The sequence below is a fragment of the Rhagoletis zephyria genome, unplaced genomic scaffold, assembly GCF_001687245.7.
Source record: "Rhagoletis zephyria isolate East Lansing unplaced genomic scaffold, Rhagoletis_zephyria_1.1 Rzeph_scaffold_00318, whole genome shotgun sequence".
NCBI lineage: Eukaryota > Metazoa > Arthropoda > Insecta > Diptera > Tephritidae > Rhagoletis > Rhagoletis zephyria.
In genome coordinates, this window is record NW_016157402.1 from 96,340 (window position 1) to 121,674 (window position 25,335).

A 25,335-nucleotide genomic window follows, 5' to 3' on the forward strand; every position below is an offset into this window, starting at 1 on the left:
CTGATCATTTATGTATACATTTGTCTATATCTATCTCGATTCGTTTTGGCTGTTACAAACAACCGTTATGTGAACAAAATTAATATACCCTTGTGCACAAGTGCGCTCGGGTATAAAAAAAGCGCCTATATGTTTTAAGTTTTTACCATACAATCATTGATGTAGTTTTCTGTTGAAAATTTGTGACACTGGAGCAGCAGGAACTGAATACTTAATTTTGCACATATAATTATTTACTATTCAATATTAACTATTGTTTGTGATAATGGTAATTAAAATTCTAAAGGAACATCAATTTAACATATGAAAATACTTATAAACTAAAGGCTATTCTAATCGCATACAGCAAAAAGTTTTACTCTTCTTTAATAGAGCTAAAATGAGGAAAAACATATCGTCACTACACACGAATAAAGGCGCGCTAGTGTTTTGACGGCGAAAAAAGGCGCGTAAAAAAATTTTTCGAAAAAATATGCTTATGAAAAACTTCGGAGAAGAAGTTAAGAGTCCTTGATGCCGAAGTTTTTTTATGCGTCTTTTTTCGCCGTCAACTTATGAGCTCGCGCCTTTATTCGTGTCTAGTGACGATATTGCACATATAATTATTTTAGTGGGATATGTATATTTAATACTGTATCGTATTTATTTATTACGGAAATGAGTTATATTTGTAGGGTATACATACAATGTTGCCGATATCCTGGCCAGTTTCCGTGGTATTAGCTTTTTTCATGACGACTGTTCACATTATCTACCGCATTGCGACCAGCGAGGAATATACACCCAGTTTGCCGTTGGTAAGTAATACGAAACAATAGGGCTGTTCAGGATGTTGTGGAAATGGTCTTGGATTTGAAGTTGGAATTGCATTTGCAAATTTTATGCTTGCTGCCATGGCAACCGTGTGAATTTTTTTGTTATGAACAGATCCTGAACAAATCTAATAATTTGTATTTTAATGAAATATCGGTTTTATATACATACGTATGTATACACATATGTATGTTCGGATGTGGCCTATAATAAATGTTCTAAATCCATCATACGACGAGCTAAGCTTTGCGCGTACTTGTCCACTCCTTGCTCCAAAAAGTCCTTCTCATTTTTTTTTTTAGTTTTGTGATGTGCTCCAATACTTAGTTTTTTTACATTTCCACTGCAAGTTTTTTACTGTTGAGGATCGCCTGTAACTTTGCCTATTAACACTTTAAATCCGGCATGTGTAGCTGTAAAGTAAACTTTGGTAAATAGTAATTGCTCTGACAATAGCCAATGCTAATATAAACAACAAAAAGTCATTTCGGTGTTGTTGGATTGCAATCAATTGATTTACGAGTGCGCAAAGGGAAGATGCAATGATTACAAAGTAGGGGTATTCTCCAAATCTTGCAAAGCCATTGCACGTAGCACGGATTGATGGATTGCATGGATTGCATAACTTGCAAACGCACAACAACAAAATACATGGGAAACAACACTCCCTATCGCTGCAAAGTGTGCAAGGTCGAAACCCATGTATATATTTTGCAAAATAGCATAGCAAGATAAATGCAAGCCTGTGCTAGTTGTTTTGTTGTTGGAATCGCTACATATTTCTCTCATTCCTATCATCTCGCTCACTTCATTTTTTTTTTGCTGTCTCTTGTTATTGTATTTGATACATAATTTCGCTGCTTGCTACCCATGCACGCTTCCTCTTTGCAATGGGTTGCTCTCGTACTCTTCGAAATTTGGAATAGTATTTTTGCATTTCGAGCAATCCGTGCATCATCGTGCAAAACTTCGAGAATACCCCTAGTATGTTTCACAGTTGTCGCACAATACCTTTTCGACCATATACTCGTATCTACCAAGCGAACTACCAGCTGGCAGACTAAAACTCCTCGCATTATTATGACAAGTTGCATACCTACTAAGGTGACGACTAGAAAACATACATGCTTCCTACTCGAACAATAAAAGTGGGTGGCTTCGGGCTGAAATAATATTGAACGTCGAGAATGCATTTTTCTTCTCATGGCACACACACACAACTAAATAAACTGATGTTTGACCATTTTTCAATTTGTTTCGGCATTACTGTACGCACCCAACACTTTAAGATAGTTAGTTTGCACTTCACTTCACTTACCCCTTTCGTTGCAGCTCTTCGGGGAAATTATCATGTTGGCCTCCGCATCTGTTTCTGGTCTTTACTATCGCATTATGTCAGATGCAGCACACAACCGCACTGTGGACGGTACACGTACAGGAATCGAGCAACGCGTCAAGCTAGAGTGTGAACGAGAGCAACAAGAGCAGCTTTTGTTAAGCGTCATTCCCGCTTACATAGCGGCAGAGGTCAGTGAGTAAAATCCATAGCGACGCAATAATTGAAATTTTTCATAACGGCATGATTTTTGAATATTAACTTGCGGTTGAAATAATGCGTATTTTTATTATTTTTTACTTTACTTTTATCTGCCGACGCAAGTGCAGGTGAAGCGTAGTATTATGCTCAAGATGGCTGATGCCTGCCAACGCGCTGGTGGTCAGACTACTACATCTGCTACACGTTTTCACGAATTGCACGTGCAGCGCCATAACAATGTGTCAATTTTGTATGCGGACATTGTGAATTTCACCCCACTTTCTGAGCAACTTTCTGCTAGTGATTTGGTGAAGACGCTGAACGACCTCTTCGGACGTTTTGATCAGATTGCAGGGGTAAGTAAGTTAACACAAAACCGGGTAAGGAAAAATTAAAAAAAAAAAAACAGACTTGTTTTACTGATATTCAATCGATCGTTTCGAACCAAAGAAGAATTAATTTCCAAGTTAAATAATAACGATTTTTTTTTCATTCCTTGTGAAACGGCTGTAGGCCTATTCAGATAAAAATAAAATCCCTTTAAAATACCAAACTACTTCTATTTATGCACAGCGTTGATTATTTAGTCTTAATGTTTAAAAATGTTTGTAAAGAGTAGTCTGTTTGTTATGGTCTCATGAGTTCATGTACATACCTTTTATTCAGTATATGTATACGTACATTAGGGTGGTCCTTAAAAAAAATTTGGTCCCGATTGCAGACGGTTAAGGCGTGTCAAAATGGGGGCAAAATTCAGATTCCTCTATAGAGACTCAAAATATTAAAATTAATTTTTTTCTTGTAAAATCCAAAATTGATACCACCATAGTCGAAGATATCACATATAAATTTTGATCCCCATTGCAGTCGGTTAAGACGTTTTCATAGGGTAATCTGAAGTTTGACCCCTGTGCGACACGCCTTAACCGACTCCAATTGGGAGCAAAATTTATCACCCCTATTCTGCAATGTAGAAGTGGTATGCTGCAATCCTTATCGTATCTTCGAACTTAAAAAATTCGTAACAATGGCATGCCTAAAAACGAACGAGTAAGAAATTGACAGCTTTTTTTGCGTAATTTTGTACAAAAACACTTCTGTGTCGGAAGCGAGATAAAAATTAAGCAAAAAGATGTAAATCGATGTGTGTTTGCAGCAATTCTGTGTCGGAAGCGAGATAAAAATTAAGCAAAAAGATGTAAATCGATGTGTGTTTGCAGCAATTCTGTGTCGGAAGCGAGATAAAAATTAAGCAAAAAGATGTAAATCGATGTGTGTTTGCAGCAAATATTAGTGGTGTTCTTTTAGACAGATAAAATTGCCCTTATCGAGAAACTTGGGTACGGTTTACTTATTTGTACAATGATTTTGGGTTGTTGTATCCAAACGCATCACCCGAATCTAAAAACTTTAACATACTCGTGTAGTCAATGGATTAAACTTTAATTTAAAATAAAGGCTCCGACTTTCCGAGCCCTCCGGAGTTATGTGCACAATAAATGTTGTATACCTTTCTTATTAGAAGAAGGGCTTCCGCTCTCTCAATTTTTGTTTTTTCGTAACGTAGCTACGAATTACGAATTAAGGGTGTATATGTGATATCTTCGACTATACATAGTGGCATCGACGTAGGGGTTGAGGCTTAGGAAATCTGATGTAAAAATTGGCTTCCTTCATTTAAGGATCACCCTAATGTACACATTTATCTATGTAGATGTTTGGAAATTGAAATGGGAACTTTTTTGTCATTGGGTGCGCCAGAGCTGATAACATCCTTTTATGCGGCATTACGTTGTTTATTCACAGGAAAACCAGTGCTTGCGCATTAAAATTCTTGGTGACTGCTACTACTGTGTGTCCGGACTGCCCATATCAAGGCCGCAACACGCTGCCAATTGTGTAAACATGGGCCTACAGATGATTGATGCCATAAGGTTAGTGTATGTATGCATGTATGTACATACATATCGTCGTTTAAAGTACAAAACCGCGTATCAACAAAATGCAAAATCTCGTATGTGAGGTTGCATAAATTATTTTTTAGATAGTAAAAATACTCACATTTCAAAATTGTTTTCTCTTTTATAAAGCAATCATATTTCTGGCTATTATGTTTCAGGGCGAATGGATTGAACCAATAGCTTGTGTGAGCAAATCCAATATTTGGCAACAAATGTCAGTTACGCGGTTTTGCAGAATGACGATACGCGGTTTTGTGCCTTAAACGACGATATGTGTGCTTGTGTACCTCTTCTCTGATGGTTGTGTGTGTGAATGTTTTCACATCAAAATTCATTCGCACCGATATTAAAATTTACAACCCATACCTACAGCTTGTCGTCTAAAACTATCGATGGCACTATGGATATTATCGATGGTTTTTTACTATCGTACCATAGTTTTCAATACTATCGATAGTTTTTGATAGTTTTTGTTCTTCTAACATTATTGTTTTATTGCTTATTGTCAATTTGCATATGCATTTGACACAACCTGGCAGCACCTTTCATAAAAAAAAAATATCTTTTACCAGCATTTTCAGCGGGTGCTTTGATAAGTGACAAAAAAAAAAAGATTCGTAATAAGAACTAAAGAATCATAAAATATCTGTCATTGAATAGAATAAATAGCCCTAAAAAAATCGAATTTTTATTAATTAGCAACAAGTGTTTCTGATTCGTATGAAGTTTTGCTTTGTTTTAAACACTTAAAATATTTTATTAAAAGTTTCGCAAAATTCTTGAAGAAAATTGCTATGAGAAGTTTCTTCCTCTTCTATAAAATTTCTAAAATGGACTTAGCAACTTTTGACTGTAAGCAAGCGATTTACTGATTTTGTAAGAAATATTTCTTACAAATATGCCGAAAGCAATATAAAGCCAAATTGTAAGTTTAGAAGACTATCGAAAACTATCGATAGTTATCGATGGTTTCTAAAGAACTTTCGCATCCTATCGACAGTGTCGACTATCGATAGTTTCAGACCACTACCTACAGCGCACATTTTAGACTGGTGTGCAACCGATTGAAAATTGTGTTCAAACTGCTTGTTGTGTGTGCTCTCGTGGCTTTTCAGCATAGGCTTACTTTGGCAAAATGATTTTGTTGCCACATTGTAGCCTATCTGCAATTTTGACGAAATAGAGAAGCTGCTTAAAAATCATAATTACAAATATAGAAATAGTTGTTATATATGTATATGTTACCGGCCAAATCCGATCTTAAGACAAACTAATTTTTCCTAGGTTAAACTATTTAGTTCTACCTAGATCCAATACATCCGTCCAATGCGGAAACAAGTTGGACGCAACAATTTTGTGGACTGCGTACCTGGAATCGGAGTTATGAGGGTAATTTTTTGTTTGAAGTGCTGGCAAAGGCCGACTACGCGGAAAGGAGCTCTGCGCAAAAATACTGTGGCCCCTGATCTAGTTTAGCCTAGGCAAAACTAGTTTGTTCTAAGGTCGGGTTTGGCCGGTAACATATATAACCATAGTGAACCGCATCTAGTTTTCTCGTTTAATCGTCGAACGTATTGTCTTATAAAGCTTAAAATTTTTGATAAGCCATTAAGCTATTTTGGTTTTTTGGCCCCATATGTATGTACCTATAAACAAGTTTATTTGTACGAATACTTATATCGCTCGTTTGCTGGAAGAACGTCGTAATCTTTTATTGCAATTTCCTCTTTGCTAATCAACCAGCTATGTCATAATAAAAAAGCAAATTAAAATTTTATTATAGTCTCATTTAAAATTTTGCAATTGTATTTAAAATATTCTTTAAGTTATTATTTTTGTTCAAGAGGAAACCCCCTGACTAAAAACATTAAAGTCGTGCGATATGTACAATACCTTTTCATATATAAACTATTGATTTTATTACTGAATTTAATTGTCTATGTTGTAAGGAAGTAGATAAAGCCAAAATGCACTCTTAACCAGAAGTAATAATTTTGAAGAGGGTTGCCAACTATTTGAAAATGTATGTCTATACCTCTATATATAAAACTAAGTTGCATAAAATGAACGGCGAAAAAGGTTGCTGTGGACAAATGAGTTTTGAGAGCCGAAATATGAACCGATTTCAAGTTTCTTTTTCTTTTTTAATAAAAGATAATTAAATTTCACGTCGATCTACCCGTAATTGTTTTTTAAAAAAGCTCTGGTTGTTTCTTTATTTATGTTGGAAAATGAAAGAAAAAAAGTTCACGTTTGAATGCTTCCTCTTTTTTTTGGAAAAGACTTGAAATTAATTTCAAATGTCTGCAATTCCTTACAAAAATATTCATAAACATTTTTTCATAGGATACATTTAATTAAAAAATGTATTTAATTCGTTGTCTATACTCATATATATTTTGAAAATAGATGGATAGATCAACGCGAACTTTAATTATTTTTTATTAAAAAAAAAGAAACTTCAAATCGGTTCATATTTGGGCTCTCAAAATTGATTTGTCCACAGCAACCTTTTTTGCCCCAATGTGCGCCCCATAGCTCGAGAACGGATTGTCCGATTTGAGTAGACGTTTCTCAGTTGTGTTTGTCTTTGCCCAAGGAAAAATGTTACGGAGAGAAAATCCCGATAGGTGACGCTGGGATCGACTTATTACTGAAATTCGTATTTATAGTCCGATTTCGGACATATATATATTGGTAAGAGGAAGGAAAACATCTCGAGTTATCTATACTAATATATATTTTGAAAGCCGTTTTTTTTCTGTTCGCAAAGCTCGAGAACGGCTGCACCCATTTGTTTTTTTTTTAATTTCGCACACCTACTGCAGAATTGGCAAGGATGGTTATAGACTAAAAAAAACTCGAACATGGTATAGAGATAATGTCTAATTTTAAGATGAATTTTGAGCAATAAATGACTTATGTATATAATCAATTGAATTGAACTACAAGAAAACACCTTATAGTCATTTAGTAATTTATTTAAAATTTTATTACAATTGTTTCGATGTCTCATAGACATCATCCTCAGACAGAGTCAGAATTTCAACTAAAACTAAAACAAACAAGTAAGAAAGTCTAAGTTCGGGCGGAGCCGAACATTAAATACCCGGCGCAAGTATTAAATATATGTTTTTTTCACCCTTCCGAAACCTTCCGCTAGATGGTAAGCCGAGGTGTATCAATTTTGAGTAAATTAGCGTCCTTCAATTTCGAAATATTGAAGTTTCAAGCATTTCTTAAATTTACCGTTATATGAGAATCGGCCGTTATTTTAGTCCGATTTCAATAATTTTCAACGTTTTGCTTACACGTGGCAAGTACAATAACCATACCGAGTTTGGTACAAATTGGTAGAACGGTTACCGATATACTTATATGTGATCATAAGTGGGCGGTGCCACGCCCATTTTCCAAAATTTTACCATAAACGTATTTCTTGGTAAAGAATTGTTGCAAGCATCAATTTTGAATAAATTAGCTTCAATATTTAATGATTTATCGAAGATTTTGTATTTCTCTAAATTACCGTTATATGGGATGTGGGCGTGGTTATTGTCCGATTTTAAAAAGTTTCGGCGGTTTTTTATGCTGTACCAAGGCCAACAACTGTGCCAAGTTTGGAAGAAATTGGTGCAGCGGTTACCAAGATATACACATGTAACCATAAGTGGGCGTGGCTACGCCCATTTTCCAAAAATTTATAATATTCTTATTTTTCGTCTAAAAATTATTGTAAATATCAATTTTGAGTGAATTATCTTCAGTAGTTACTAAAATATCGCAGTTTTCGTATTTCTGAAAATTACCGTTATATGGGAAGTAGGCGTGGTTATTGAGCGATTTTAAAAATTTTCGGCCATTTGGTATGTTATGCGAAGGCCAACAACTGTGCCAAGTTTGGAAGAAATTGGTGCAGCGGTTACCAAGATATACACATGTAACCATAAGTGGGCGTGGCTACGCCCATTTTCCAAAAATTTATAATATTCTTATTTTTCGTCTAAAAATTATTGTAAATATCAATTTTGAGTGAATTATCTTCAGTAGTTACTAAAATATCGCAGTTTTCGTATTTCTGGAAATTACCGTTATATGGGAAGTGGGCGTGGTTAAAGTCCGATTTCGCCCATTTTCAATACCAACCTACCTTGGATTAAGGGAAACCTACATACCAAATTTCGTTGAGATATCTCAATTTTTGCTCGAGTTATCGTGTACACGGACAGACGGACAGACGGACAGACGGACAGACGGACGGACAGACAGACATGGCTTAATCGATTTCTTTTTTCATCCTGATCATTTATGTATACATTTGTCTATATCTATCTCGATTCGTTTTGGCTGTTACAAACAACCGTTATGTGAACAAAATTAATATACCCTTGTGCACAAGTGCGCTCGGGTATAAAAATGTGATGTGAAAGCGTAAAATGGAAGAACGAAAAAGCGTTGACCAATACATACATAAATACAATACTAGTTTACTTCAAAATCAAGAAGAGTGAATAGAGAAGAGAAATGTGGACCTACGTCGCGATTTACATTGTTTTTCCTATGTAAATAAATGTGCATAGACTCTAAAATGTTTAAGCGGTTGCGATTTAATTCAGAGGCGATTAGTTTAAAGTTATTTTCATTGATTTTATGCTTTTCCAACAAAATATGTTCTGCCAAGCCACTTTTATTTGGTTCGATATTTTTTATACTATTTAAATGTTCTTTTAATCTAATTTTTAAACACCGGCAAGTTTGACCTATATAGACACAATGACAAGAATCACAATTAGCTATATAGACACCTAGTTTTTCAATGCTAACGCATTTATCTTTTGTAGAACACAACAAAGATTTTAATTTCGTATTACTTTTTGGAGCTAACAAAATATTTTCTTTCTTTAAAATATTTGAAAAACTAAATTATTGGAATTGTACAACATAGAACAACGTTTTAAATCATTTTTCTTTTCAAAAAACGAAGATACAAGACTTTTTGATTTACGTTTTGAATATTTATCAATTAAACGATCTATGGTTGACGTGGTGTAGCCATTAAGATTTGCGATACGAACGATTGTGTTTCGTTCCGCAACGAACTTCTCTGTTGACAATGGGATGTTTACGAGGCGATGTATCATAGAGTTGAACGCTGCATGCTTGTGGGAGTGATGGTGATTTGACTCGATTGGAATATATCTATCTGTCGTTGTGCTCTTACGAAAAATATCAAATACAATATTGTTGTCACTATCCCGTTCAATTAGTATATCGAGAAACGGGAGCTTTCTGTCTACCTCTCTCTCGCAAGTAAATTGTATCTCATTACAAATTGAGTTGAACATTTGCAAAGTGTCGTCAATTTTATCCGTAGCAACAACTGCGAAGCAGTCGTCAACATATCGATGGTATATGTGCGGGAATAATGCGCTATCCAAAAGGTTTTGTTCAACGGTTACCATAAATAAATTACATAAAAATTGACTTAATACGTGACCCATCGGAAGACCATCCTTTTGCCAATAAAATATTTCACGAAATTGGAAATAAGACTGTTCTATGCTCATCTTCGTCAACTGCAATAATGCTTGTTTTTCCAAAGAGTTAATATTTTGGCGATCCAACCAATCCCGTAGAGCCATGAGCGCGCCTTCTCTAGGTACATTCGAAAAATAAGATTTAATGTCAAACGAAACAAGCTGTTGATTATCGCACAAACGAACACCATCCAATGCATTGACCAATTCCAACGAACTTTTGATTGAAAAGGGATCAAATTGTTTCATTTTTCTGTATTTTTCACCCAGCCATCTCGAAATAGCGGAATGCGGTGCGTTAATAATGGAGACAATCGGACGATAGTTATTACTTGGTTTGTGTAGCTTAAAAAGGCCATAAATTGAAGGTACACGGAAATGTGAAACAATCATGCGACTTTTCCAAAAAACACCAAACAACTCTGCATGATTTTTAATGGCTGTGCTCACTGCAGTTTTCATTTTGTTCAGTGGATTTCTAACTCGAACATAGTTTCCGTCATCAATCAATTTTTGCATGCCATCATCGTAGTCACTTTTGTTAATTACTTTATCAGCCTTGGTAATGTAAATGTCTTTTTTATTTAGCGATTTTACGGCTTCGTACATTTCAAGCATGATAAAAACATTACAAGGTAAAATCATTGAGAGGCAGTCTGATGTTTGCCAACATTATAATTTTAAAATTCGAACTCAAGCTCACACACACATTCTCATCTTTAATCTCAAACAACAACAATTGAGAACAATTTCATTTTTTTATTTTCAATTTTATATGATTTTAAAATGTTTGCAAACGTCAGAAAAAACTCATGGCCGACGAATTGAGAGAGTGGTTTTACCTTCTAATGTTTTTATCATGATTTCAAGTGTATCTTTTGATGGTTTGCAGGTTGCTCTCAATGGTAAACTTTGTTTGAGATTCTCACGCAATGTATCGCCTTTTTGAAAGCAATGGCATACTCATGGAGATATGTGGGACTATTTGAAAATGGGGCGTTATGTGTGTTTGAGGGGGCCTGTGGATATTTTTAGTTCACAATTTGACCCGCCAGGTGGAGCTGAAGTCGAGTTATTACAAAAAATTTTATGCATGATCCGATTTCGTTTATATTCGAAACATGTATTGATATCGTAAAGGAAAATATTGCCATGAAAAAATGTATCCGCCAAGTGGCTCAGGAGTCGAGTTATTACTAAAAATTCGTATTTATGATGCGATTTGGCTCATATTCGGGATATGTATTGGTAATGGTAAGAGCAATACTTTCACAAAAATGAGCCGGCAGGTGGCGCTGGGGTCGAGTTATTACTGAAAAACGTCCAGTGAGAGAAAGTGTCGTGAATGTACCATTACATCGACCGGCTGCACCACTGAGTTTGTCGAACTGCTGTGTTTTCCGACTGGCCCAATGGATAGGATTTTCCAATATTACTCGGCGTTAAAGCTTCATTCGGAGACACCAGGATTGAGTTGCCCAGGAGTCAATCTCAATTGACCTCCGTTAAATCAACCACCAGAACTATTGCGCTCCTTGATAAGGCATTTAAGATATTTCGTCTGAAATAAGTCTATGTATAAATATTGGATTTCACCATCGAACCGGATCATCATTGCCGCCAGGGAGTGAAGAGGAAAAAATTATTCAAATTTATTTCGCTGTACGATTAATCGCGATGTGAAACGCCAGATCATTGGGCGGAAATTCCAAGAACTTTTTCGTGGGCATTACACTTTCGTTGGGTTATTCAAAACTGCCTGGGAAGTATGCCTACCGACCACCAAACCATAATATTAGCATATAAATCGTGACAGTGAATTGTTGGTGAAAATCTTGCACCAAATTGTTTCAATAAAAAAATTTATTTAAGCGGGACGAAGTTCGCCGGGTCTGCTAGTAATATTTAATTGCTGGTATCAAACAGAAATCCCTTTGAGCAAGGAAATAACAATACCCAATTTCGGATAAGTGTACACTTCCGCTCAACTATAGTCCGTTATGTACTTACATATGTACATGCATCTGTACATATTTATGTATATACATATATACATATGTACAGATAATTTCAGTTTCGCGCGCTGGCTAGGTTTCGAGTGCTGTTGTTTTTGATGTACAACAGATTTAATTCATAACCAAAAGTAAACATGTGCATACATACATACATATAAATATATTTCATATATTGCCCCAGTGCGACCTTCATTTATTAACCACTTTTATTACCCCTACAGACATGTGCGCGAGGCAACCGGAATTAATGTTGACATGCGTATAGGCATTCATACTGGTAATGTCCTTTGCGGTGTCCTTGGCTTACGTAAGTGGCAATTTGATGTTTGGAGTGATGATGTTACGTTGGCGAACCATATGGAAAGTGGTGGTGTAGCAGGGTAAGTTAAATCATAGACGACTATACGGAACACGCAATACTATTATGGCTTATTCATATGTACATACATACATGCATACTTATGTATGTATGTATGTATGTAAATACATATAATGTCCTGTAAGCTCGTTTTCTAATGTATTTGTTAACTAATGACCACTTTCAAAATCGTCGCAAAAAAACATTGGCAATTCATTATTCGAAATACATACAACTAAAATTGCCCAATCTTATAATATGCATTCATGCTTACATACATACATATGTACAACCATACATACAATTATTATTATGTTATGTAAACGAGCTCGTAACTGGATTTTTCTTGAAGAAAACCCGGATAAAAAGTCGCTTTTGATAGCCGCTTACGATTCGTTTTCGAGTACTTTTTCGTTGGAAATTGTGGAACGCCTACGAACAGTCGTAAACGGATCGGAAAAGCAGTCGTATGCGCATATACATATGTAAATTACCAACATAATGAAAACCTTTTCTTGCGCTTACAAATTACTACAAACCTCTTTCTATTAAATTTTTTGGTTTATCGTTTACCAGCTTTTCTTTAACTTTTTGCCGAGATTCCCTCGTAAAATATCGAGCCCTAAGCGCCGAAAAAAACGTAAGCGACATATTTTTCAAAAATTTTCTTTTTCATGCAGAAATGCCCGTACAGCATCTAGATGCAATTCTGCATCAAAAAGTAAAATTTGAAAACAATGTCGCTTACGTTTTTCTGGCAGTTAGGGCTCGATATAATGTTCGTAAAATGTACGTTTTCTTGCTGGCTGGGTAGAAAAAGAAAATTTCTATATACATATGTATGTATGTATGTATGCATTATAACACATTCATTACCCTAAATCTCCTAACTGGAAGATACAACTGTTTTTTGACGGCCAGTATTAGCGGTGTTGGTCAAGCTTTTGCTGAAAAGTAAATGTGAAGCCAATAACTTTGAATTAATACACTTTTGAAGTACGTGTCATTTTGAGCTATTGAGCTGTGCATCATGTACATACATATGTATGTATGCAAGTAATTTGTGAATGTGTTATTATAGCATAAAGGCCACCGAAGCGTATGAGCAACATTTTACTGATTGTGATTGCTCTTTACGCATACTTAAATAATGCGATATGCACGTTAGTTGGTCTGGAAACATTTATATACAGTTATCAAGTATTGTTGGTTTTGACGTAATTTTTTTGTTACAGCCGAGTTCACATCACTAAGCAAACTCTACAATTCCTTGGTGACAAATTCGTGGTTGAAGAGGGAAATGGCGCTAGTCGGGACAGTTATTTGGCGGATCATAAAATCGAAACATATCTCATCGTACCCCCAAAGGTATGTACTATATATAGTGTTGCACTAGCAGTGTTCGATTTCAAAGCCATTTCCGATTAAAACGTCGTACATGTTAATTGCCGATAAGCTAGATTCACATACATATACATATGTAACTATGTAGGGCCCAGCTTCCATAGAACAAGTCAGGCAATGACTCGCTTTTTGTTTTGACCTTTTCGAATTTGCCTTTATAAGTTTTGAATAAATGTTGGTGTTGGTTGATTTTTCCGACAGGGTGGTAAGATGATTTATTTTGGAACGAGAATTTCCGTCTGCAAACCAAACTTGACAAGGGATGACGGAAATTCGTTCCAAAATAAATCATTTTGAATAAGTGTTTAAAATGTATTGAGCTATCAGCTTCCTTTCCCAGGCAAAGTTTTAAAAAGATATTTTCGATATAAAATCTTGAAACAAAATGTCGAAATCAGCAATAACAATGTTATAATAGCCGTCATCGATTCGCCATCAGTTAGCGAGTGACGAACCGAACGAACTCAATGAGGTACAACCAACCTCGCTATCGTCTATCCGTGCTAGATACCTTTGTTGTTGCTTTCACAGGCAAAATTTTTCGTTAAGCGACCGGAACTCAAACATAGCAAGCAGCGAAGTGGCGAATCGATGACGGCTATGTTTGAGTTCCGATCGCTTAACGAACAATTTTGCATGTGAAAGCAACAACAAAATTAGCTAGCAAAGTTGGACAATAGCGAGTTTGGGTGTACCTCATTGAGTTCGTTCGTTTCGCCACTCGCTAACTGTTGGCGAATCGATGACGGCTAATGAATAGCCGCAGCAATAACTTCGTTAATTAAAACAAGAGATTTTCTTAAATATGTAGTGCTTATCATAACTATGAAACTCACAAATTGGGCAAGATTTGGCTATTTATTCTATTATTTTTTAATTTTTATTCTTTGACGAAAACTGTATAAATCCAACATTAAATCTTTGCGCAACATTAAAAAAAATCAGCAAACTTTCATACAAATTTCTAGCTTTTTATTTAAATTTTTGTGAAATTTTTTGGGTATGCAGTACCTCATTCAATATTGTATTATAAAGTGGAAGTTTGAAGTAGCTGGGAGTTACCGTTGATTTTTGGCAATCTTTTTTACGATGTCAGTCATTTTCTTCCAGAAAATTATTGACACCTTCAACAAAAAAAAGCAATCACTTTTTCTCATGAATAATAAATTAAAATGTGCATACATATTTCTGTTAATGGATTTGTAAAAGTGTAAAACAGTCAAAAAGTGCAGTTTTTGTATAGATTTCGTATTGAAGCAACAACTTCATTTCTCAACACTGATACGAAATGTAAGGAAGCACACCTGTCAAATTAGAAAATAGAATTTGTTCGGCGTGCAATCACACGACAGCCTGGGCTTGTGTTGTGGATTGTGTTCAGTTCATATGGTTTACACGTATCTTATTTTGACAGGCTGCGTGCCGCACACCACAAGCCCTTTATGTGTTTACATGTTTACAGCAATACCATTCTACTACCGTTTTCGCAAAATGCGATCACATTCTTCCCCTTTCTCCTACTTCCAAAATACAAATCTAGATAAAGGAGTGTCAAATTTTAGCTGTGACAAATTACACAACCTTGTATTATTGAATCATGCATGTGTAATAAGTTTTCCATTTCAACGCGCAAAATTGTTTGTATACACTTTCAAATATCCAAAATTTTACTTTGTGAGTTTCGAAGGCTTCTATAAACGAATTAAAAAGTTCTTAAAAACAAACTTGTGTGTGTATGCGTGTAGAAAACTTGCTACTTCATATCGACGCCTCCAAACCATACCATTATCAGTCACCTTAGGCTTACCCTGGCAGCGGTCTCTAGTCACTAATAGTGACTTTTGGTGGTGAACTTGGATTTTGAGACCATTTGGTATCCAGTACGCTGCCTCACGTCTCTAGTCTCAAAAATAAGTCACTAATTTGTCAGCTGGCTAAGAGCCGGTCACAAAAATAGAAGTATGGAGGAAAAACTTATTTATTTCCATTTAATTAAAAAAAAAAACACGCGAAAATGAAGCGAGGAAATTTGTTCAACAAGAATTTCATTAGAACATAAACCAATATGCTTTAATATCATACAAATGTATTGAAACAATTTTTTTTTTTAACATTAAAATCTAAAGATTGTTAAAAAAACAAAACTAATAAAAAATACTAAATAAAAAAGAAATAAAAAATCCTCCACGGCCGAAGTGGACTTGAACCCGGACCCTCTCGGCTGCCAGCCTAATGCTTTGACCACTCGGCCATTGCGACTCTTTGAACGGCGCGGGCAAAAGGCATACATAAACACTATCACCACACATTTTTGGTGAGCTTTTTGTGACTCTCTCCTTCTGAATACCCAAATCGTCTCAAGTCACAAAAATAGTCACTAATTGCTAATCTCAAATTTAGTCGTCGATATGTATGAACGCCTGGTAAGCATGCCCCGAACACCCTTGATGTGTATGGGCACAGCTGTGCTTAAGTTGTTGGATAGAGCGTATGAGTAACCCCGTTAAGTTTGAGTCACAAAATATAGTACGTACATGTACATGCATGTGTATGTGAGTATGTATAAAGTAAGTAAGTTTCTAACTTTTTGCATATTTTGGAGCGTCTGGCAGAAGTTACTGCCGGCTAGGAGTGTCTGGCAGTACTTAATATTGCTTTGAAAATATTAGTATGTAATATTCTTTAAAATACATATATGTACATACATATGTACGAAAAAAAAAGTTTAAATAAGAAGCTTTATGTCATATTACCCGGGTGTTTTTCGTTTAACCGGCACCGACATACATATCGTCGTTTAAAGTACAAAACCGCGTATCAATAAAATGCAAAACCTCGTATGCGAGGTTGCCAAAATTTTATAGGGTAAAGTAAAACTTGTCTTATTTCAAAACGGTTCTCTCGTTTATCCCTAATTATCTCTTCTTCTTATGTCTAAGTATCGATATTTTAGTATAAATGGTTAAAGGCTTGATGCCAGGAGCTTCTGGTGAGCAAATATACCCTGCTATCCGGGTTATAAAAGCCCCGGGTGACACCAAATTAATCGGGTACCCGGGTAACCCGGGCACCCGGGCATCGTCAGCCCTAGACCAAAGTGACCCTTTTTAACCGTCTGTTAGTTATTAATTTCTCGTAGAATTCGATTGAATTTTATAATATGGAGTTTTTTTTTGTTTTTATACCTATACATTGTCATATGAAATAAACTCGATCAACTTTACTACAGAAAATACCTTATCCAATTGGCGTGCCGCAAGTGATCGAGATATCATCTTCTACAGAGGCCCAGCTTAACGATTGCGATGTTACCGAACGTCTTCTACCGAACCCTGCCCCTACCAGCATCTCGAACGTGAATATAGCTTTAGCTAGTGGGCAGAAGACACCAAATCAAGAAGATGCGGTTTCTACCGGTGCCATTAGCGGACTAAGCGGTGGGATTTTCGCACTTGAACGTGGAAAACTCTCACCTTCGTCCACCAACAGCCAGGACCCAATGATAACAACATCTATGTCTATAAAGGAACTGTCGGAAGAAGATGAAGACGATATAATAGCACAGACATCAAATCCGTTAGAGCAGAATAAACATTGCAGTAATAAAGATTCAAATACAGCACTGGAAGATGCTCAAACTATTGGCAATAAGTCATCGTTATCATTAGCAAGCGCAGTAGCAATGAGCGCAAATGGCTGCAATGGTGGTACGACGGAATCAAGTTGTAATACTAATGTCAACGATGTTAACACCAACAACAATGCTTCAAACAATTCAGCGGCTAATGCTTACAATTTGTCTATCGCTGAGGGGCCAGAAAAAATTCGACGCAAGTTGTCGGTGCAAGGTAAGATTCAAAGGAGAAGTTTAAAGCACAAATCCAAAGCAACACCTTCACAGTGCAAATATTATTAGCTACCGTTTTCTGAATACTCGATACTTCAGATCTTGTGAATACTTATTAATTGAGATTAAGTTATATAAAAAATTCTACATGTCTTTTCTTAAGCTTTTATTTGGTCTAATGTATTTGACATTGTTTTGAGGATTTGTTATAGGCTGCGTTTCTTTATACATGCCAGATTATCCCAATTATGGTTACAAAAAAAAAAATTCTAAACGTTCGGAATGAATAAAGAAATGCAGCCATAGTATTTTCGATTCCTCCAAAAAAATGTGGCCCTCCTATGCTGCAAAATACTTTCGATGTTACACTCAATTCAGTAAAAGTGCATGTTTTTTGCCTACAAATCATTGTCTTACCCACGAATTTCATAATATTTTCGTTTTAAGCAAACGTCTGATTTTCAGGGCAACTATCTCCCCTGACAATTCTTCAAATGGCAGAGAATGTGCATTTTTTGCCTTACTACATAAATTGTTGACATTTTAAGAAACGAACACGGTTTTTTTTCACTGGTTTGCCCTTATTTTAAAATCGAACACGAACAGAAGAAGCGTCAATTAAAAGACGCAATTTTTTGGTAAAAACGAAGACACCATAAGACTTTCGGAATTTTGTTTTTGTTTGTTTTTAGGTCTTATTTCATTTGCGGACAGAAGACGTTCATCAGGCGCCTTTATGGATGGTCGCAAGCTGTCCATACACAGTGGAGAGAGCTTTCGCAGCCATGCTGGTAAGTATGATTTGGCTTACATGTACATTCATCAAAGTAAACTACATCTACATATAAGTTCACGGTACCGTAAGTCTGGAGACCAGCTTTAGTATAATGTATTGTAACATTTACTTCTTTGTTTAAACTGCAAGTATGGATTGGGAAAGAAAAAATTGTTAGTTTTGCCATATTGTGGCTATTTAGTGTAACATGTGTAAGAGAATATCGCACCTTTGCTGCAAGATTAAGAGTGTTCGCTATGCAAAAAGTTGGTTTCAACTGTTACCAAATCGTATCCGTTTGGCCAAAAACCTAGTAAAACTTGCAAGGAGAGAGCACAATTTTGACATTTCATTTGGAGGGGCGAGCAAGAGTTTACAAGCAGGATTGTGGCACACGGTTGCATTTTTGTCAACATTATTTTGAATCAACAAGTTCGTTAAATTTAAAAATGAACAATCTTGTTGCGATTTACTAATGAATGAAGTATGTGAATATTTGTTTATTCAATTAATTTAATTAATTCCAAACATTTCAAAGGTACTCGGCTGAAAAACCTATATTCGTAATCGGAACGCAGTCGACACCACTGTCGATATAGCAAATCCGACAGTGACTTCCACAAATAAATTGAGGCGTAGGTTGAAGAAAGCCAAAATAAGAAGAAATATATGTACGTATAGGTCGTATTTTGTTTTCCACCTGAAATAATTTAAATGCAATCGTGGATGCCAGCTGGCAGTGAAGCTTGCAAATGTTTGCTAATTCCTGTTCTCGCAAAGCTTAGTTAGTTTCTCTCTTTGGGAGAGTAAAAGCATAAACAGACAGCAGCGTTGATCCGGATCAACTCGGCAATTAACTGCAGTTATTCTAGATTAAGTCCGAGTTAATCCGAATCAACGCTGCCGTCTGTTTAAGCTTTAAGATACCTTATACTCCGAATTTTGTTACTCTCTTATTCTTACTAGCTTTTGCATAGCGAACTGAACCATTGTCATAATCAAAAAAAAAAAAAAACAAATTGTTTTTGCAGAAATTACGTGCCAGATATTGTGCTATTTTCTGTAAATATTTCATATCGGTTAGCTATAGCTCATTAAAAGAAAATGTATCTTAACCATTGGAGCGTATGTAAACTGTAAACCTGAAAGCAATTTTTATGGAGTTTTTCACTTCTTGGCTTATGCCACTCTTGCAGCAAAGGTACTATATTTACTTATGGTACAAATTTATTAATGGTACATTAATAATAAATCTAGCTTCCAGACTGAGACGCTAACCAAAAACAAGTGCATGGCATGACGTCCGCATGAGTTTTGTAATTTTGGTTTAAATAGCAAAAATTACCATATATTGTAAAAACATACCGTATACTCTATTTTAGGTCATGTTAATCGCAATCGTCCCTCCTCCAAGATGACAAAATATGTAGAGTGCTGGGGTGCGGATAAACCATTTGCCAATATTGCAGAATCGAAATTGGTTAAAAACATAGGACTAGCGGTAGGTGCGATCCAATAAAATTAGATGAAGCATCTACTTATGTAGTAGCTTCAGTTTACCAGACAAAAAGAAAACGGTCAATCGATATGCATGCTAACGCGTGAGTGCCGTTGTGTGTGTGCACAAAGCAAATGCATTGCCAGCCAAAATTTTCAACTTTCCATCGTAATTCACTTTAAACTGTAAAAACTTTACGAGTCTATTAAGGCGCCCGAAGTAGGCAATGGCAAACTTTCACTTTCCAACCAGGCGGTGCACCATTTGTATAAACTTTGCTTTTGTCACGCCAGCCAATGGACTAGGCATACTGATACAGATACTGCATACTACATGTGTACTTAAAAAAAAAATTGTTTTCTTTACAGTCGCTGTCCTTTTACTGTCCTTTGTTTCTTATTTAGATATTTAATTTTACCCCCCTGAGCGCTTGTGTGTTTTGTTTTGTAGAGCATTGCCATGATTGAATCTAATCTATTGCCACCGGAGCGTAAATGTTTCAATTTCAATTTCTTTGGACCTCCTACGGAGCTGAAACCGTTCACAATGTGGTACCGTAATACACCGCGCGAGGCCATGTATCGCGCCCAACCAGATACGCATTTCCGTTTCGATTTAATTTGCGCGTTTGTGCTTTTTCTCTCAATCGCTCTAATTCAGCTAGTCGTTATTGAAAAGTGAGTTAAATTGCGGTGACAGTTAAGTGAATTTAAAAATTATATACATATGTACGTACGTGTACCCTATTTTGACCCATACAGAAATATAGCTTTGATTGGCTCACTGGCAGCCAGCTTCATTTCACTTGCGCTATTTTTGTACCTAAGCAATATCCAGGTGCCCGAAATGAATGCTTCAACGACAGACCGCAATGGTCCCGGCCAAGTGGTGGCCAGTAGTCGATACCTTCGACTCGCTATTTTCATTATAGTTAATATACTAATATCTGCATGCGCCGTATTCAGCGTGGTAAGTATGCTCTTACTATTCATAATTAAACTGACTTTTATAATAACTAGAACCCGGAATTCTCCCTTGTAGATAAACTTTATGTCCGATATAGACATTGAATCGATAAAGCAGGAAAGTAACTTAACCGACTCACTATCATCTGCAATCAATGGCACATCTTTGCCAGACATCATTTATACTAATCTGCAAGTTCCATTATATACTTCAAATCAAGTAGAGACGGCGCCAATCTATTTATTTTGCTGTGCCATTAGCCTGGCAGCAGTCTCCGCTTTCCTACGTTCTGGCTTCATTCTCAAGCTGATCACCATGATTGCGGCTCTCATATGTCAAATAGTTGTGCTGGGTTTTAGTGACCTATATATATTATTTAATTTGCAACAAATTAGTGCGTAAGTAATAACATACATACATACATATGTATTTTCGTTAATTTCCACAAACTCGAATTGCCTACATTTCGTCGTATGTTTTTTAGTTTGCCAATAGAGCTTAAAGGATTCCTCTTATTGCTACTGGTGGTTGCAGTGTTGCACACGCTAGACCGCCAGGGTGAATATGTCGCCCGCACAGATTTCTTGTGGAAGGCGAAATTAAAGGTGGAGCAGGAAGAAGTGGAAACAATGCGTGGCATCAATAAGGTAATGTGTAAACAAGCAGGTTAATTCGGATAACACATTCCGAAAAATGTTTGCTTTGTGCAAAATTTCAGATTCTTCTAGAAAACATTTTACCCGCTCATGTGGCCACACACTTTCTTCACCAAGACCGCTCAACTGAGTTGTATCACGAGAGCTATTCCTGCGTAGCTGTGATGTTTGCTTCGATACCAAATTACAAGGAATTCTATGATGAGACTGATGTCAATAAACAAGGACTTGAATGTTTGCGGTTGCTAAATGAGATTATTTGCGATTTTGATAAGGTAATAATAATCGTCGTGCTGTAGATAAAGCGATTTTCTTTCAATGAAGGGTGACATTTATATCTGTATTTTTTAGTTGCTTCTGAAACCCAAATTTAGTGGCATTGAAAAAATCAAAACTATTGCAAGCACCTATATGTGCGCGTCTGGTCTGCGACCAGGCAAGGAGGACGGCGCCATGGTAAGAACACTTACAAGCAGAGTACGAAAACAAACCGAACGTATCACTTCACCCATTGCCACAAAAAGTACGAAGTGTTTCTGTTCCTTTTCTCATAATGTTTCCGAGCGCTAACAATAAACGATACGTTTCAACGGTAGCCGAGCACAAACCAAACGAATCGTTTGTTCTTTTGCTCACTTACATGGTTTCGATTGTAGTAAAGGTACTCATCCTGAGCAAAACCGAAGCAATACACGATACAAAAAACAAAAGGAATCATTCCTTTAGTGCTCAGCAAATTAGTGTTGCCTATGTAGGTAGTCGGTCCCTGTAGTGTAGTGATAAGCAGTGCGCGCTTCCACTCCGCAGCACCTGGGTTCAAGCCCTGTTCAAAGCAACATCGCAAAAAAATAAAAAAAATTCTTAACAGCGGTCGTCTCTCGGCAGGCAATGGCAAACCTCGGAGTGTATTTCTGCCATGAAAAACAGCTTCTCATAAAAACACAATCGCCGTTCGGAGTCGGCGTAAAACTGTAGGCCCTTCCGCTTTGTGTGACAACATCAAGGCGCACGTCACAAGTCGGAGGAGAAGCTCGGCCAAACACTAACATATGTGTAAGCGTCAATCTATTATTATTATTATGTACTTAGCAGAATGGTTCAACTGTTTCAGTAGATTCTGAGCCACTAAACGAATGGTTTCGTTTTGTGTTGTGAGCACTAACTTTATGTTTCGTTTGTTTCCCTATTTCTCTGCATTCAATTGTTTTGTTTGCGTTAGCTATCGCGAATGCTAGCATAGTAAAGTTACCGTTCGCAAAATGTGTCCAAGTGATTTGAATCGGTTGTGTTTCATATGAATGAATTGTATGAGCGAAACTGAACGATACCGATACGTTTGCTATTGTTTGTTTTCGTTCTCTGCTTACAAACATACATACTTCTTTTTAAATTCATTTTCGAATACTTTGCCACTGGTCTAAAAACATTATTCACACAAAAATATATTGAATTTTAAGGCTTATTAACCAGCATTTTGCTCTTTCTATGCCACAAATGCAGCTGATGCGTAATTTTGCGGTAAGTTTACATTTACAGCTTGCTAAAATAACTTTCTATCACAATTTGCATTTAAAAGTCCTAGGCGCTTCTATATAATAGCCAAGACTTTACTTGCGAATTTCGGATAAAAGTTGTTAGCTTAGTGTTTTTCTAAAGATTAACGTGTCAGCTGCTGAAAACGCCTGATTTACAAACACACTTCATTTATTAACATACATACATGCATACATATATCAACATACACACATATCACTCCCTTACTTCAATAGTGTCATAACTCAAAAAAGCAAAACTCGAACTTTAAAGTTTTGAATTTACATAAATTTCCATAGCATAAATGAATACATATTTTGTTCTAGTGAGCTATAGTATAAAATCCGAATAAGGCCCCACCTTCACCTTCATATGTTAATGTTTAATGAATGAAATCTATTTTATAAGAAATTTAACATGTTAGGAAATACTTCGTGAGTGGGTTGGTTGAAAAAATCCTGGCCAGGATATATTTAATCGAAAGCATAAAGCCTATAGAATGTGTTAAACAGATGAGTGAAAATTACGATTATTACTTGCCAGGTTAATACCTGCCAACTCGATAGGTAGGCCAGGAAAAAGTAGACAACCCAACCCAAAATTTATTTAATTTCATTAAAAATATCCTGGCCAGTTTTTTTCAGCCAACCCACTCGCGAAATATTTCCTAACACTTTAAACTTCATACAAAATAGATTTCATCCATTAAACAGATAGTAGGTGAAGGTTGTGCCTTCTTCAGATCTTAGACTACTACTGGTAATTTTCAAACAACATTGAAAGCAGGCAGCAATAATTTCTGCATACTTAACTAATTTTTTATTATTTTATGATTATGACACTCTTGTAGCAAATGTGCGATATGTGTATATCTATGCGCACCTTTTTACATGCATACCTGCATATTACTCTAACGGCATTTGAGTATGTATGCTAACCATAGCTGTTATTCACTTATTCCGTCTTTTTCGATTTAAATGGGTTTGATTGGCAATATTCAATCTGACTAACGGCTGCTTTAATGTAATTTCCTTTGCGCTCAATTACGTTTCCGCTATCAAATGGAATGACACCAATCGCTTTGCCGCCAACACTATCAACTCCTGGCGTATACTTCCGTTAACGAAGGATGAGAAGCGCACTGAGGAGCATAATGTCACCATATTGGTAGAATTTGCCATCGCTCTGATGTCAATATTAGACTCAATTAATCGTGAATCATTTCAACGATTCCGGTTGCGTATCGGACTCAACCATGGCCCGGTCATTGCAGGAGTTATTGGTGCACAAAAACCTCAATACGACATATGGAGCAATACAGTAAATGTTGCGTCGCGTATGGATTCCTGCGGGGTGATGGGACGACTACAGGTAAAAAAAAAAGAAAACATAAGCAACTAATAAAAATTAACTTCAACATATTCGCATTATACAATGAAGGGTAAAGTGGCTCCAACATTTAATGAACAATAAAGCTCAATTCGATTGCTAGCTGAAGGGCTCAACCTGGAGCAAATATAAAGGGAAATATCAAAACGCAATATCTCATGCCAATACAAATTACCAACGAGAGTACTTACCGCGAATGCCCATCCCTGCAATTCCCCTAAAGTCCTAAACAAATGTACCCCATTTTCATTGTTGCTACCCAGTAGATAATCTCAGGAGTTAAAAGACCTTCCGAAAGGCCTTCCTGAGAGTCAAGAGACCTTCCACTCTACATTCCTTTCTCCTTTCTTTTTTGTATGGAGTGGCACAAATTTAAGGGCTCCTTCTTTCGCTACCCATGGAAAGAAAAACCTTTTTAAAATACGATTTAATTATATCGGAATGAATAAGTTATTTTTCTCATAATTATTTGTGATATCACATGGTGACGCATTAAAAACAATAGTATCTCCTCCAAACACCCATCATTGATCCAAATAAATGTAATAGAGTAGGTTTAAAATTATAAAATTTTCATTTCAACAATCAACCTACCAAAACCGAAAACTTCAGCAAAACAACATTTCAGCATGCTGCATTAAAATCTATTTTGGTATATTTAAAGGTAAATTATGGTACAAACGAAAAATGTCATACGGCAACCATAGTCAGCACACACTAAAGTAAACAAACTGGAGATTAATAGCAAATTAACGAAAAATAAACTCAATGAATGTTGTGCTTATTAAATTTACGCACTTTGTAGTTGTATACTAGCATTAATAATAAAAATTTGCTATAATAACTCAAGAAGGCCATATTTTCTTTTGTTTATTTACAAACATGTGTTTGTGATCAGCTGATTTTCTTACTTGCAAGTTTTAGCTAGGAAAAATTTTTCCAGCAGAAATTTGCAGCTCTCTTTCACATTTTGCTCTCTCAATTTCCCCTACTTTGCAAGTTTTTTGGGTACGAGAACGCAAAACCAGTAAAAGTTTTCTAAAACT

The 25,335-nt window shown here is 36.1% G+C and overlaps 1 protein-coding gene across 3 annotated transcripts in view; it reads left to right on the forward strand.

The window, feature by feature from the left end:
* Positions 1 to 25,335, forward strand: part of Ac76E (adenylate cyclase type 2 Ac76E) — a 65,804-nt gene that overhangs the window by 36,590 nt on the left and 3,879 nt on the right. For 2 of the 3 annotated variants that reach the window (XM_017610524.1, XM_017610525.1), the window contains exons 5-21: positions 675 to 797; positions 2,146 to 2,340; positions 2,479 to 2,706; positions 4,157 to 4,284; positions 12,085 to 12,243; positions 13,457 to 13,589; positions 16,855 to 17,473; positions 18,165 to 18,263; positions 19,630 to 19,748; positions 20,196 to 20,422; positions 20,507 to 20,714; positions 20,787 to 21,109; positions 21,196 to 21,358; positions 21,430 to 21,642; positions 21,719 to 21,823; positions 22,868 to 22,885; positions 24,029 to 24,271. In XM_017610524.1, coding sequence (XP_017466013.1) covers positions 675 to 797; positions 2,146 to 2,340; positions 2,479 to 2,706; positions 4,157 to 4,284; positions 12,085 to 12,243; positions 13,457 to 13,589; positions 16,855 to 17,473; positions 18,165 to 18,263; positions 19,630 to 19,748; positions 20,196 to 20,422; positions 20,507 to 20,714; positions 20,787 to 21,109; positions 21,196 to 21,358; positions 21,430 to 21,642; positions 21,719 to 21,823; positions 22,868 to 22,885; positions 24,029 to 24,271 — 3,303 coding nt within the window. The remainder of the gene's footprint in view (positions 1 to 674; positions 798 to 2,145; positions 2,341 to 2,478; positions 2,707 to 4,156; positions 4,285 to 12,084; positions 12,244 to 13,456; positions 13,590 to 16,854; positions 17,474 to 18,164; positions 18,264 to 19,629; positions 19,749 to 20,195; positions 20,423 to 20,506; positions 20,715 to 20,786; positions 21,110 to 21,195; positions 21,359 to 21,429; positions 21,643 to 21,718; positions 21,824 to 22,867; positions 22,886 to 24,028; positions 24,272 to 25,335) is intronic. The other variant, XM_017610526.1, reaches the window with a different exon arrangement.